General features: G+C 40.7%; 1 protein-coding gene across 2 annotated transcripts in view; it reads right to left on the reverse strand.

Moving 5' to 3' along the window:
* The window catches only part of LOC111967637 (ATP-citrate synthase), a 107072-nt gene extending 92722 nt beyond the window's left edge, over positions 1–14350 (reverse strand). The window contains exons 1-5 of one of the 2 annotated variants that reach the window (XR_011480330.1): positions 14186–14350; positions 11664–11843; positions 4068–4190; positions 1573–1635; positions 756–946 (exon numbers count right to left, since the gene is read on the reverse strand). Coding sequence is in view for 1 of the 2 variants with exons in the window: in XM_023992830.2 (XP_023848598.1) it covers positions 756–946; positions 1573–1635; positions 4068–4190; positions 11664–11822 (536 nt within the window). In the remaining variant the exon portion in view is untranslated. The remainder of the gene's footprint in view (positions 1–755; positions 947–1572; positions 1636–4067; positions 4191–11663; positions 11844–14185) is intronic. The other variant, XM_023992830.2, reaches the window with a different exon arrangement.
* Between the last annotated feature and the right edge of the window lie 2573 nt (positions 14351–16923).

The following is a 16923-nucleotide window of genomic DNA, read 5'->3' on the forward strand; positions in this document are numbered from 1 at the left end:
GTTTCAAAGAAAAAGCCTTTCATGTGTGGGCTAATTAGTAAGTCATTATTAAAATAAACCAATGCGTATCGGTTAACGCTTTCATCAGGGCCTCTCAATACCTAGAATTGTAGTCTCAGTCCTTCATATTCAACTCCGAGTAGAGTCGCGAGTCCCTTGGTATTGCTAAAAGATGCGGTCCAACAAACTTTGAAACTACATTTCGTAACACAGAAAGTGAAATGGCTTGGTGATGAGCATTGCAGGTTCATCGTTCTACTGAAACATTTTAAAGGGTTTGTGACTAAGGAGGTTTCAGTGTATATATGCCTGCAGCTGAAAGCAAGGGCTGGGCAAAGGACAGACTTTCTCAATGCAAAAATTCAAAATCAACCTCCCTCATTTTTTGTGGCATTGGCAGTTGAGCGTCAGGTATCTGTGAGCGTTGGTGATTGGATATTTCACACCATAAATATTTTGAAGCTTAAAAAATGTGAGCTGAAAAAAAAATAGGACTCAACTCTGTAACCCCTGTACAGCTTTTGCTTTAAAGCAGGGGTGTCAAACTCAAATCCTTGAGGGCTGAGTGTCTGCGGGTTCACACCGCACATGTATGTGATTGATCATTTAAGGTAATTGATTTGTTAGAAACTACCCTCACCTGGTTGTCTAGGTTTGAACTGGGCATGAACTAAAAGGAAATAACAAAAACCATCAGACACTGCCCTCCAGTGATTGAGTTTGACACCCCTGAACCGCGGCTCTCGGTCACTTACTCTTTCTTGTCGTCTGGGACATGCATGAAGAGCTGCTCCTTGACAGAGTCCTCGCTCAGCTTGTCGTCCACTCCCACCAGCAGCCTCTGGGCCTTGGCGTCTACGTCCCCCACATCAACGCCTCCCTCGTGGTGGAAGAGCACGTGGTCGCCCTCTCGGGCGGCGTAGATGCATATGTAGAACTCCTCCTCCTGCGGAGCACAAAGGGAGCAGGGGGGTAGTAAGGGAGGGAGTAAAAGTTAGAGGGAGCAGAGGTAGATTGTTTTGACAGTTATATTACAGTGCATTCAGAAACTATTCAGACCCCTTTACTTTTTCCAAATGTTCTTATGTTACAGCCTTATTCTAAAATTGATTAAATAGATTTTTCCCCTCAATCTACACACAATACCCCATAAAGAAAAACTAAAACAAATGTATAAACCAAAAAAACTGAAATCTCACATTTACATAAATATTCAGACCCTTTACTCAATACTATGTTGAAGCACCATTGAGGCATGGTTTTTGCTCTATCAGAGTGACCATGGGGTTCTTTGTCAACTCCCTGACCAAGGCCCTTGTCCCCCGATTGCTCAGTTTGGCTGGTTAGCCAGCTCTAGGAAGAGTCTTGGTTGTTCCAAACTTCATCCATTTAAGAATGAAGGCCACTGTGTTCTTGGGAACCATCAATGCTGAAGAAATGTTTTGGTACCCTTCCCTAGATCTGTGCCTCGACACAATCCTTGCTCGGAGCTCTATGGAGAGTTCCTTCGACCTCATAGCTTGGTTTTTGCTCTGACATGTAGGATATTTAAGACAACCTCACACAAATTACCTGTGTATGTGCAACAAACGGTTCAATGAGAAAGTTCTTCAGGATGCCTTTCGCTTTTGCCACCTGGTGAGAAACAGTAAAATAGATTAATTCACCATTTAGTTTAGTACTATTATGTGGCAAAGGGATATAAAGATGTCTGAGGAAATTGTATTTTCACATTATGGAGCACTGTGGAAAAGCAACATAATCAATGGTGGAAAATAATGATTATGCAAAAATGCTCCATTCTGCTGAAAAGCTGGCCCTAGAAAAAAGAAGTGCAGTAAAATGGAAAAGAGCATTGTACCTGTGATAGAAAAATGACATACTTACCTGATTTGTTTGATATTAATAGTAAACGATTATATATTTCATTAAGAGTAAGACTGGCCTGCTAAGGCTGAGTTTTTATGGTGACCACTCTAGCTTCCTGCAGCTAGTCTGGGCGTCAAGGAAATGGGTTTTACTAGAGGGTGATAAAACGTGACAGCCACATTCCATTCTATGATCAGCGGTCCACTGAGGGAGATGTATTCCATGGACAGGATGTGGGGTGTGTGTAACCCGAGAGAGAGACAGCCTGGAAGAGTTTAGAACAATCCCTCATTGTCTCATCTTTCTGGGAAACTTAGCTTGGAGGAGTAAAATAACACCCCATGCAGATAAACGACTGGATGAACCCAGGGTGGGTTATGGTGCCCAATCTGCATGTTTGCCAGCCATGGTTGAAGCATTTTTAGGTTTGGTATATAAAGACTCGGTATTCTCTGTATGATTCAAGCACTCGGTCCGACAGTCTCTCTCAGTACTGAATTTCCACGACAGACCTAATAAGGTTGTTTTGGCCGTACTAGCCTCCTGACATTGGCATTACATACCCTCTGACTCCTTGCATCAGGGGTTCTAAACATAACTCGGAGCCCTCCGGTCCTGGCAGTGGAGACAGATGGCAACCTAAGCTCCCTATGTTTGCACGCTGTATGCTCATGAACAAGTACTGCCTGGCACATGGTGAACATGCCGCAGATGACAAACCAGGATCGTATTTATTAGTGCACACCGTAAGACAGGGTTCCCCAACTGGTGGTCCACAGGTGATTGTATTTGGCCCACCCAAGTTTTTTAATTGTTGGACAGACTGTAAAAACACCAGCAAATCAGCTCCAAGTGATTTTAATTTTGGAAATTTGTTCCAAAATATTCCCACACATAATAGAGAGTTGTGTGATCGTATACAAATGTAAGCGAAATAAAAAAGTATTATGTTTTAGTCAAATATATCCGTTTGGGCTTCTTGGGGTCAATTTGCAGTCTACAAATGATTTGTAATTATGTTCCGGCCCCCTGACCAACAGTTCAAGAAAATAAAAAAAAGTTACCGGGCCGCAGCTGAACCAAGTAGAACATCGCTGCCATAGGAAAACAGTTTAATTCCAAGAGAATACGACTCGGGTCTCTAAAACCTGGTCTCCCAAACTTGCTCCCTCCAAGATAAATCAGTCAGGCTCATTGTAAGGACTTTGAAAGTCTTGTGCCTCTACTTTCTTCTTTAGGTGAGGAGAGGAAGGCCTGTGGTCTGGACTCTGTGGACAAAGAGTCTGTAGACCACAGTTGACCGCAGTTTGACAATAGGGTAGTCAGGATATGAAGCACACAAGGAACATGGGCAGAGGACAACTAATGAGAGACTGACGAACTGTCTGAAACTACAGTGTATGAGGGCCTCTAACTAGGAGGCATATTTCATAACTTGTGGTTGAGCTGTGATGAGCAGTGTGTTGTGGATTAGCAGCCCCTGAGATGGGCACCTGTCTGCATGCCACACATTCACTGCATTAACAAGCCCAGAGCTGCACACTGTTGGGGCAGGGGAACCTGCCAATGAGCAGAGGGCATTGTTCCCTCAAGCACCGCCATCTCACTACTACCTCTGATAGACAGCTAGATAAGAAAGGAAGGCCTAGTTCCATTCCTGTTTGGAGATCTGAACGAACAGGAAGGAAACAAAATGGAGATGATGGCTCCATGCCAGGTCTCCCTGTTAGGACTTCCTGGAAAACAGTGGCAAGTGTTATTGAGTAGCCCATCCTGGCTAAATATAAAGAAAGGCTACACTAAGCACTACAATGGCTAGGCCTATAGATTGAAGTCAAATTGCTTTTGAAAAATCTGGAAACATCAAAGCTGTACACTAGGTGTACAAAAACTCCTCAGCTGTAACTTTCTAACTCCTGCAGCAAGCACCCACTTCCACCAGTGTCAAATTGGCTGCAGCTAATTGGATTCAGGACAAGGAAAAAAAGAGGGAACATGGCAGCAGAGTTTCTGTTTATGAAGTTGAGGGAGGAGTAGGATGAAGTTGCTCTTACATGCTAACCCGGGGTCAGTTTGGTTAAGGGAAGCTGATCCTAGCTCTAACTAGGGGAAACTTCACACTGGATCATGCATGCAGGCACACAGAAAGAGAAAGAGCAAGAAGAGAGAAAAACACAGTGAGCTGCCAATCAACTCACGGTGGTCTCCCTCATGAGGCGGGGCTTGAGCCACTCCTGCACGCCCACCAGGTCCAGGTCAACACCCACCAGGCCCAGCTTCCCTCTGCACTTGATCAGCTGGTCTGGCTTCACAACCAATCGCTGTAGGGGGAATGGACAACACCAACGTTAGCATGACAACAGCACACAGGTGAATCGTTTCACTGTATTGCGCCTGGACTTGTCTACCATTAACCCGGTGATTGTAAAAATATTGGTTGTGTAATAGGGTTGTCATGAAACCATTATCGGAATGCTCAAAAGTATAATGGCAAGCAAACAAAACTAAGCCAAAATCATTTGAGGAAAACAGCACTCGATAGTTGAAGATGCCCTGTTTCTAGCCAATTTCGCAGGATTTTTTCTTCCTTACACTATTTGCGCAGAACATTTCTTGTACCTACAGCCTAGAATAACTTTGGGATATTAGATTGGCATTCACTCACCAGAAATTCGACTTCCCTGACCTGGATCCTTTGCTTGAACTTTGAGGCAGTTCTATTCATCCCGGGGGCTGCACCAAAACGCTAATGCACGAGAAGAGTTAAAAGTGGGGCCCTAGTCAGACTCAGATGGCGTGCATACCATCCACCGCTTCAGAGTATATTGCTCACTAACGTTCAGTCACTTCACAATAATGTAGACGAGCTCAGGGCGAGGACCTCCTTCCAGAGAGACATCAGGGACTGTTTTACGGAATCAACGCTCTCTCCGGATATATTGCCCCAGTCCATCGCGGGACAGGAAAGACATTTCCAGGAAAAAGAAAAGCTGAAGGGTTTTTTGTTTCATGACAAATAACACATTGTGCTATTGTTGTAACGTACAGGCACTCAAGTCACTTTGGTCTCCCAATCTGGATTACCTGCATTACCTCACAAGACAATGTTCTTCGGTCATCGTCACTGCCATGTATATTCTGAGGAAATCTGAAGGAAAACACTACCGAATTTCTATCAACATCTGAACCACTGCATTTACCCATGGGGCCCTAGTCAGACGGATGTGTACAAACAGACCAGCTAGGACCAGTCTCAAAGTCAACAGTGAAGAGGCGACTCTGGGATGCTGGCCTTCTGGGCAGAGTTGCAAAGAAAAAGCCATATCTCAGACTGGCCAATAAAAAGAAAAGATTAAGATGGGCAAATGAACATAGACACTGGACAAAGGAACTCTGCCTAGAAGGCCAGCATCCCGGAGTCGCCTCTTCACTGTTGACGTTGAGACTGGTGTTTTGCGGGTACTATTTAATGAAGCTGCCAGTTGAGGACTTAAGACATCCGTTTCTCAAACTAGACACTAAATGTACTTGTCCTCTTGCTCAGTTGTGCACCGCGACCTCCCACTCCTCTTTCTATTCTGGTTAGAGCCAGAATCCATTAACGCCAAGATAACGGAATTCATTGCCCTTGACAATCAACCGTTTTCTGTCGTGGGTGATGTTGGCTTTCACAGTTGGTCAAGCACCGGTACACACTAACGTTACAAAGTGCGCTATTGCTCAGATGTTGCCCTACCGGAGTTACACAGTAATGGCGACACTGCTATTAGCTTCACGACATACTACGGAAAGCCGTTTGGGTCTTTGGGTGTCAAAAAAGATGCACGTCAAATAACACTATTTGACGCATTAAATAACATAGTTCTATTATAGAATGTTGTGTGATCTGAATTTGCACGTGCAAGCCAAGCGCCACCACTATCAGTAGCACTGTCAAAGCTGTAAAAAAAAAAGAAGCCGATACCGATTAATCAGCCGATTTTTAGAAATGTATTTATTTGTAATAGTGACAATTACAACAATACTGAATGAACACTTATTTTAACTTAATATAATACATCACTAAAATCAATTTAGCCTCAAAAAATGAAACATGTTCAATTTGGTTTAAATAATGCAAAAACAAAGTGTTGGAGAAGAAAGTAAAAGTACAATGTGTGCCATGTAAAAAAGCTAACGTTTAAGTTCCTTGCTCAGAACATGAGAACATATGAAAGCTGGTGGTTCCTTTTAACATGAGTCTTCAATATTCCCAGGTAAGAAGTTTTAGGTTATTTTAGGACTATTTCGCTCTATACCATTTGTATTTCATATACCTTTCTTACAGGCACTTTAGTATTGCCAGTGTAACAGTATAGCTTCCGTCCCTCTCCTCGCTCCTACCTGGGCTCGAACCAGGAACACATCGACAACAGCCACACTCGAAGCATCGTTACCCATCGCTCCACAAAAGCCGCGGCCCTTGCAGAGCAACTACTCCAAGTCTCAGAGCGAGTGACGTTTGAAACGCTATTAGCGCGCATCCCGCTAACTAGCTAGCCATGTCACATCGGTTACACCAGCCTAATCTCGGGAGTTGATAGGCTTGAAGTCATAAACAGCTCAATGCTTGAAGCATTGCGAAGAGCTGCTGGCAAACGCACGAAAGTGCTATTTGAATGAATGCTTACGAGCCTGCTGCTGCCTAACACCGCTCAGTTAGACTGCTCTATCAAATATCAAATCATAGACTTAATTATAACATAATAACACACAGAAATACGAGCCTTAGGTCATTAATATGGTCAAATCTGGAAACTATCATTTCGAAAATAAAACGTTTGTTCTTTCAGTGAAATACGGAACCCTTCCGTATTTTATCTAACGGGTGGCATCCATAAGTCTAAATATTCCTGTTACATTGCACAACCTTCAATATTATGTCAAATTCTGGCAAATTAGTTCCCAACGAGCCAGGCGGCCCAAACTGTTGCATATACCCTGACTCTGCATGCAATGAACGCAAGTGACACAATTTCCCTAGTTTAATATTGCCTGCTAACATGAATTTCTTTTAACTAAATATGCAGGTTTAAAAATTATATACTTCTGTGTATTGATTTTAAGAAAGGCATTGATGTTTATTGTTAGGTACATTCGTGCAACGATTATGCTTTTTTGGCAAATGCGCTTTTGTTAAATCATCCCCCGTTTGGCAAAGGTGGCTGTCTTTGTTAGGAAGAAATAGTCACACAGTTCGCAACGAGCCAGGCGGCCCAAACGGCTGCATATACCCTGACTCTGTTGCACAGAACGCAAGAGAAGGGACAATTTCCCTAGTTAACGGGACTGCAGCCATAAGAAGTTAACGGGATCGATATGACAAGTGCAGGGCGCCAAATTCAAAAAACAGAAATCTCATAATTAAAATTCCTCAGACATTCATGTGTCTTATATCATTTTAAAGGTAATCTTGTTGTTAATCCCACCAAAGTGTCCGATTTCAAATAGGCTTTTCAGCGAAACCACTACAAACGATTATGTTAGGTCACCACAAAACCACAATAACCACAGCCATTTTTTCCAGCTAAAGATAGCTTTCACAAAAACCAGAATAGAGATGAAATTAATCACTCAACTTCGATTATTTTCATCAGATGACACTCATAGGACTTCATGTTACACAATACATGCATGTTTTGTTTGATTAAGTTCATATTTATATAAAAAAATCTGAGTTTACATTGAGGCGTTAGATTCACTAGTTGCAAAAACATCAAGTGACTTTGCATAGCCACATCGTTTCAACAGAAATACTCAACATAAATATAAATGATAATACAAGTAATACACATTGAATTATAGATATACCTCTCCTTAATGCAACCGCTGTGTCAGATTTCAAAAAACCTTTACGGAAATATAAACCATGCAATAATCTGAGACGGAGCTCAGATGATTAGCCAAATTAGCCACCATGTTGGACTCAACAGAAACCAGAAAATACATGATAAATGTTTCCTTACCTTTGATGAATTCATCAGAATGCAGTCCTAGGAATCCCAGGTCCACAATAAATGCTTGATTTGTTCGTTCATGTCCGTTATTTATGTCAAATTAGCTACTTTCGAATTGTTTACCAAATACCCTAACCAGTCTCAAAGCGCGACCACTATAACGTGACGAAATGTCCAAACGTTCCGTAACAGTCAGTAGAAACATGTCAAACGATGTACTGAATCAATCTTTAGAATGTTGTTAACATACATCTTGAATAACGTTCCAACCGGAGAATTAAATCGACTTCAATTGAGAGAAGGAACGGAGCTCACTATCACGTGAACGCGCCAGTTCAATGCGTGGGCACCTCATGGAAGTGATTCCATGACTCATTCCTGTCTCCTTCGAATCCCCTTCAAATTAGAGTCATCAGACTAAGTTCTATTGACATCTAGTGGCAGCCGTAGGAAGTGAAAACCCATCCATATCTCTTTATATTCAATAAGAGCTTGGTTGAAAATATGGCACCCCCAGAAAAAATCCAAACAGCAAGTGGAACTTCTCAGGTTTTTGCCTGCCATATGAGTTCTGTTAATCTCACAGACTTAATTCAAAAAGTTTTAGAAACTTTAGAGTGTTTTCTATCCAATACTAATAATAATATGCATATATTAGCAACTGAGACTGAGGAGCTGGCCATTTACAATGGGCACCTTTCATCCAAGCTACTCAATACTGCCCCTTCAGCCATAAGCAGTTAAAAGACAATCATGTTAGCAGGCAATATTAACCTTTTGTCAATCTAGGGGGTGCTGTTTCCACTTTGGAAAATATCGTCTCCAAATTAAACTGCCTCATACTCAATTCTTGCTCGTACAATATGCATATTATTATTACTATTGGATAGAAAACAAACTCTAGTTTCTAAAACCGTTTGAATTATGTCTGTGGGTGAACCAGAACTCTTTCTGCAGCGAAATCCATGACAGGAACTGCGAAGGTCTGAAAACGAGGCTCTGTTCTCAGATCAGTTTAAAGCTCTGTATGTATCCTATGGGTCGACATGAACTGCACCCGCCTTCCCCTGGATGTCAGTAACCAATGAGAATTGGAATGGAGTTTCTACGTAGATCTCAGACCTTATAAAAGGCCAAGGAACGAAGGGAGCGTCATTACGCAAAGCAAGACCTCAGGATGGCATTTTGAAACGCTCAGTTATCGGCCTTAGATATATCCGTCTGTAATTTAATTCGATATAGGTGTTAGAAACATCATAACGAAGTTATTTTAAACCGATTTATATCAGTTTATGCGAGTATATTGCTATTTTCGGAATTTCCTTAGTATTGCGTTTTGAGGATTTGGGCATGTTGTGGCCACATAGCTATTGTTAGCTGCTAATTCCGAAGTTGAAGACGACGTTTTACAACCAAGCAACGATTCTTTTGGAKAAAGGACAKCTTGCCCAAGATTCTGATGGAAGCTCGTCCAAAAGTAAGAGCTATTTATGATGTTATTCCGTATTTATGTGGAAAAATGTAAACGGATTTGTCCGCCATTATTGCGGCACTAGTCTGGCTGTAACGCACACTGTATGTCTAGTAACGTTAGATTTTTAAAATTAACTCAGCGGTTGCATTAATAACTAATGCATCTTTCATTTGCTGTCCAACCTGTATTTTTTTGTCAAGTTTACGATTATTTATTGATTAGATGCCTRTCCAAGATGGCGCCGGCCAGAATGCATGAACTGTTGCTACTGATCACATTGTATAACCACGATTTGTGCTGCTAAATATGCACATTTTCGAACAAAACCTATATGCATTGTGTAATATGATGTTACAGGACTGTCATCTGATGAAGTATATCAAGGTTAGTCAAAAATTATATATCTTTTGCTGGATTGTTACGATCGCTAACCTGTGCTGCTGGTAAATTGCTTGTGTTTCTGGCTATTGTGCTAAGCTAATATAATGCTATATTGTGTTTTCGCTGTAAAACACTTTAAAAAATCTGACATATTGGCTGGATTCACAAGATGTTGGGCTTTCATTTGCTGTACGCTGTGTATTTTTCAGAAATGTTTTAAGATGAGTAATTAGGTWTTTGACGTTGGTCTCTGTAATTATTCTGGCAGCTTCGGCACTATTTCAGATTGCAGCTGCAATGTAGAACTGTGATTTATACCTGAAATATGCACATTTTTCTAAAAAAACACATGCTATACAATAAATATGTTATCAGACTGTCATCTTATGAAGTTGTTTCTTGGTTAGTGGCTATATATATCTTTATTTGGTCGAAATTATGATAGCTACCCATGCAGGAAAAAAATTGTGAAAAAAAGGTGTCTTTTGGTGTCTTTTGCTATCGTGGTTAGCTAATAGATTTACATATTGTGTCTTCCCTGTAAAACATTTTAAAAATCAGAAATGATGGCTGGATTCACAAGATCTGTATCTTTCATCTGGTGTCTTGGACTTGTGATTTCATGATATTTAGATGCTAGTATTTACTTGTGACGCTATGCTAGGCTATGCTAGTCAGCTTTTTTACTGTGGGGGGTGCTCCCGGATGCGTAGCAAGTAGAAGTTAACTAAATATGCAGGTTTAAAAATATATACTTGTGTAATGATTTTAACAGATTTTACAAATTATCAAGTGATTGTCTTTTGTTGATTTTATATAACATTCCAACCTCGTTTAGCATGATTTATTAAATTATGGCATAGTTCTACTATTTGTATTCAATTGCGTCACCATTAATGACATACTTTTATTTTGAAGGCTAACCGCATAGTCCACTGTTGTGGCTAATCCTTATTGTCACTAGCGTCACATAGATGGGTCCGACCACCATTAATAAAATAAGAACTGTCTTATAAATTAGGGTTATTTTAGATGACACCTAGCTATATAGTTAGCTAGCTAGCTAACTATAGCTACTGAAACAGATGTCGTTTTGCTATGTTTTTGGGGAAGAACATTGTTTGCAAACATGAGCTAGCTAGCTTTTTTTGACCAGCACTGTAGGTGAGCGAGACAACTTTACCAGCATCATTACATACGCATTGATAGATCGTTGTGACATATGAAATACGAGTGTTAGTGTAATCAATGTGTAATAACTACGTAAAAAATGTATGAACGCTTTAAAATATTGTGTGACGTGCAGTCATATTCAGGTCCTGATTGGTCAACAATCTTTTTTGACATGCAAAGACCCAAACGACGTTCCATAGAAATCCTGGTTCAGAATGAAACGACTGAACAACGAAACAACACAGCAAGTAAGTGAAAGAAATAGGTTTTGATTATGTTTTACTGGTAATGGGGACATACGTAAATGCCAACAAAATAACATTTTTGTCAGTGTGGTGTGTATAACCTTTATTTAACTAGACAAGTCAGTTAATAACAAATTCTTATTTACAATGACGGCCTACCCCGGCCAAACCCGGACGATGCTGGGCCAATTATGCGACACAATATGGAACTCCCAATCACGGCCAGATGTGATATAGCCTGGATTCGAACCGCAGACTGTAGTGACCCCTCTTGCACCGAGATGCAGTGCCTTAGACCGCTGCGTCAATGTGTGTGTTTTAACTATTTAACTGTACTATAATGCTTAAAAGGCAGCTAAAAAAATATATATTGGTATCGTTTTTTTGGGCAAGGAAAATATTGGACATCGGTATCGGCCAAAAATGTCATATAAGTGCATCACTACCTAGCACTGTGATTATTTGTCCATGTACAAGAAGGTGAGAAGAATGTCCTTGCTGGAGGACAATACTATTTTATTGTACCTCAGTGAGCAGCCATGGGTGGTCCTGCGTCAAGTGGTCCCAGTCCGTCTCCGAGGTGACATTGGCATAGCGGAAGCGGTTCTGCACGGCCGCCGAGGTGCAGATGTGCTTGTAGAGGAACTCCTTCCCCGTCTGCTCTGAGATGGCTTTGGCCGACATGGCGAATCACTGGCTCACTATCTAGTAGAGGGAAGAGGAGAAGTCAGAAGAGTTTCAGGGGCAGTTAGTAGGCTAAGAGTAGTAGGCTAAATTATTATAGGATGCAGAGAGACTACCATTTTGTTTCTTAATCTAATAAATATGTTCATCTGAACCTCATCTGACCACAAGTGAAAACACTCCATTTGAATTTAAAGATAGAGCTGTATGAGGATGACAGAGTGTGTCATGAGAATAGTGAACAGCCTGCGGAATATACAATCCAATATATTGTACTGTTCAATTTCTCCTGATCCTGACCGCAAAGGGATTTCTGTACTAATGACAATTAATGCCAAGAAAGTTTTATCATTATGTTTTTTCCTTTTAGGTCTACTGGTAAATAACACACGTAAACCTTTTGCTAAATCTGCCCCAGTTGTGTTTCAATCAAAGGAAAAACAGACAACCAGCTGTGACCCTTTAGGACAGGTTTGATGTTCTTCTGTCTTATTAATGATGTAACCACCCAACTGGTCTGTTTGGAATCTTGATTGGTTTAATTAAGTTGATGGCATGTTAAACCAGGGTGTTTGGGCTGGCTTTGGGACAAAAGATTAGCTTGCAGAGACGACAGCTCTTCAGGAACATGGAGTCCTAAAATACAACTATGTCAAACCCACTAATCAATGTGTGGGAACGGCACACTCCAAGGACACCACAGGTTGCCTTCAGGAAATAGGCAAAACCACCAAACACTTGAAAACTGCCAAAATGCCACTAAACTGAAGGGTTGATAGCTGACAATACTAGTTTCCGGTAGGTCTGGTCAGACCGAGGCTTTGCAGAACCTGAGAATCAATGGCTTGGTAATTTAGCCTACGTTGTTCAATTCTGATTGTTATCAACACATTAGTCTGGGATAACAGAATGCGTACCATGTCCATGTTTATAGGGACAGAATAGATTTGGAGCAGCTTCTAGTCTCTGCACTTACTGATTTGTTCATTAGAAATGGATGTTGGATGTCCGAACGGACGTTAGTATTCGATTGAGTGAGTGTTCATTTTTGGAAAAATATGTATTGTATGCCTATTTCGACAATGAAAAATCTTAGTTATGAATTAAATTACACTGAACAAAAATATATATATATATTTTTTTAATCTAAAGATTTTACTGAGTTACAGTTCAGGAAATCAGTCAATTTAAATAATTTAAATCAGGCCCTTAATCTATGGAATGTGAATCACATTTTTTTGGGGCGTACCTCCGACAGCATTGTGCGTACCCCAGTTTGGGAATACCTGTTTAGTGTACATCATGAAACGTTGAGTCACATAAAAACCTATTTTTAAAAACTCTTATAAAGTTGGTTTTGTAGCATCAACCTTGACTGATATTTAACTGTCTGTTTCATATCTGCAAAATAGTTAAAACACTGTCAGTTCACCTTTAATATATCAAATAATTTTCATTGTACTGCTAAATTTATTTGTGCGCATATATTCTTCAACTGGGGCGCAAACGTGCTCCTTGTACAAAACTTCGGTGTAGAGCCCTGCTTTATTTCAGACTGTAAACAGAAAGTTTTTATCACTCACTGTCTGATTTATTAAGCAGCTAGCCAGCTAACTAACTAGGTAACAAAGAACAAACAAAAGTTAGCTACAAAGACGCACAACACTTCAACTCTTCACAACACTTAATTCCACACCCTCTTGTCTTGGACAAATTAAATACATGATAGTGTTAAGCAGTAGCTAACAGCATTGAGCCCGGAACATCCTCCTGGGTTGATGATTAAGTGCAGATTACAAAACTACCTCCAGTAGAAATGATAGAAAAATATTTAGTATCACATGCTAGCTTGTAGCTAGATACCTAGCCAGTGAGCTACTCAGTCCTGGTTTGGGGTGGGTAAACGCTTTAGCTAAACAGGCACGGTAAAGATGAATTTGCTGGTTGCTTGCTAGCTGGCTAAATTAGCTAGCTAACGGTAACGTTAGAGTCCTGCAGGACAAACTCACCAGCACGTTGTTTACAATTTAGTCGCTGCTGAACTAACTCCAGCTAGCTACAGTAGTTAGCTAACTTGGAAGTAGGGAAAGACAGATGACACCGCCAGATGGTTTCCACTAGCTTCTATATACACAAAGTCAGAGTCGAATGCCACAAAGTCAAAATTACTAATTTAATGTTAGGTTTAAAGTTAAAATTGTGGTTAAGTTTAAAATAAAATATGAGGATTGTAGAAATGGGCGGGGTTTATGACTTTGTAGTGACGACCCCGCCAGACGTTCCTAGCATCATGCGCGCATAGCTCGCTAGGTACATTTCGATGTCGCTAGACATGAAGAAAGTCAGAAAAGATAGAATCCTACCTTATGCGAATGCTACGTCCTAGGGATGTATAAATGATGTCCTGTTTGCTACGAGCTAGTTTAAAGGGCTGCGCAATCTACGACAAATACAGCCGTCTTCTCTTGCTACTTTACTCTCGTTTTTGTCGCCCCATAATCTGCCGATACGATTACGACCTCTTCGGCTGTTCCATTGGCTCAACCATAACCACGTGGTGATATTCCTCCAAACCTTCACACTACCATTGGGCAAGGTTTCTTATTCTTTAAGTTTTATTGGCGAATCGCAACCAACTGACATCTGCATACACCGCCACCTACTGTACTGGAGTGTGAGGCCGGTCACGACCTATCTACACCACTATATTCTCTTACCTAACCCTGAATTTCTAATAAAATAAAACAATTCCCTACAAACCTAGACTGTAAACTCTCCTTCCAGACTCACATCAAACATCTCCAATCCAAAGTTAAATCTAGAATTGGCTTCCTATTCCGCAACAAAGCATCTTTCACTCATGCTGCCAAACATACCCTTGTAAAACTGACCATCCTACCAATCCTCGACTTCGGTGATGACATTTACAAAATAGCCTCCAATACTCTACTCAATAAATTGGATGCAGTCTATCACAGTGCCATCCGTTTTGTCACCAAAGCCCCATATGCTACCCACCACTGCGACCTGTACGCTCTCGTTGGCTGGCTTTCGTTTCATACTCGTCGCCAAACCCACTGGCTCCAGGTCATCTACAAGACCCTGCTAGGTAAAGTCCCCCCTTATCTCAGCTCGCTGGTCACCATAGCAGCACCCACCTGTAGCACGCGCTCCAGCAGGTATATCTCTCTGGTCACCCCCAAAACCAATTCTTCCTTTGGCCTCCTCTCCTTCCAGTTCTCTGCTGCCAATGACTGGAACGAACTACAAAAATCTCTGAAACTGGAAACACTTATCTCCCTCACTAGCTTTAAGCACCAGCTGAGCAGCTCATAGATTACTGCACCTGTACATAGCCCATCTATAATTTAGCCCAAACAACTACCTCTTTCCCTACTGTATTTATTTATTTAGCTCCTTTGCACCCCATTATTTCTATCTCTACTTTGCACATTCTTCCACTGCAAATCAACCATTCCAGTGTTTTACTTGCTATATTGTATTTACTTCGCTACCATGGCCTTTCTTTTGCCTTCATCTCCCTTATCTCACCTCACTTGCTCACATTGTATATAGACTTATTTTTTCTACTGTATTATTTGACTGTATGTTTGTTTTACTCCATGTGTAACTCTGTATTGTTGTATGTGTCGAACTGCTTTGCTTTATCTTGGCCAGGTCGCAATTGTAAATGAGAACGTGTTCTCAACTTGCCTACCTGGTTAAATAAAACTCACTACTCCCATCAATCAATATTTTTATTTCCCCTCTACCCAACTGCATCTGTATATCCACAATATTTGTTTTCACTGCTCTTTTTGCTTTAATATCTACTATATACTTTCCATGAACATGTGGAAGAGCCTGAATCGAACAGGACTGAATTTCAAAACCTATTTGTAACCCCAACAACAGCATCATTATTTCTAACCATAAATCCTCACATTCTGACTTTCCAGATCTTAAACTACACAAAACTGATGCAGAGTCTGAACATATTACTACTGTTTTTAGTTGCACCTCCTCTATCCATTGCAATCCAACAAATTATTCGCAACAATTTCTGTTGAATATACAGATACATTTTTTAGTCTCTTGCATAGATGAACATCGAACTCAGGAATAAATACACCTGCTCCTGTCCTCCCATTCATGGGATCCTTTCATGGGATCTGTATACACTGCAAGACAATAATAAAACTGATTACTAATATACTGATCCACCATTGTTCCTTCAATATATTCTTCACACCACTGTTTATTTTCTTCCATCAGGCTAAGATCAACATGTGGTCATGTATAAAACCATGGTGGTACATTTCCTATTGACACAAATAGCCCTATGACAATATCTGAGTCAACAGTAACCAACCCTTTTTCCAATCTCTGCACCAAAACCCCTCTTTTGATATTGTTCATATTCACAGCAGTCTGAAGGGTACCGTACTACCCTTCAGTCTTGCCCAGTATGCCAGGGCTATCTTAACTCTTCTTAGGGATAGTGGCGTTTCCCCAGTATCTATTTGTAAAGCCTCAACCAGTGTTGTTTTAAATGCACCATCGCACATCCTGAGTGCCCTCGCTTGCATCTTATCAAGGCACAACAGCGATGTAAAAGCCGCAGAACCATATACAAAGCACCCATAATCTATGGACGATCTCATCAAAGTACAATAAATATTCAGTAAAGATTGCCTATCTGCCTCCAATCATGCCCAACTATCATCCTCATTAGATTAAACGTAAGAAAGTATTCAGTCTCAATTTTATTTATTTAACTAGACAAGTCAGTTAAGAACAAATTCTTATTTTCAATGACAGTTTAGGAACAGTGGGTTAACTGCCTTGTTCAGGGGCAGAACAGAACAGAACAGATTTTTACCTTGTCAGCTCAGGGATTCGATCTTGCAACCTTTCGGTAACTAGTCTAACGCTCTAACCACTAGGCTACCTGCCGCCCCTCAATACATTTAATGATGTCTTCATGTAAGCTTTTCATCAAACCATAGCCCCAAATACTTAAATCCTGTTACCATTTCCATTCGTTCATATAATCTTTTTGTTAGCGAACAACATATGGCAAGATTTAGATACAGTGACT

The sequence above is a fragment of the Salvelinus sp. IW2-2015 genome, linkage group LG8 (assembly GCF_002910315.2).
Source record: "Salvelinus sp. IW2-2015 linkage group LG8, ASM291031v2, whole genome shotgun sequence".
Taxonomy (NCBI): domain Eukaryota; kingdom Metazoa; phylum Chordata; class Actinopteri; order Salmoniformes; family Salmonidae; genus Salvelinus; species Salvelinus sp. IW2-2015.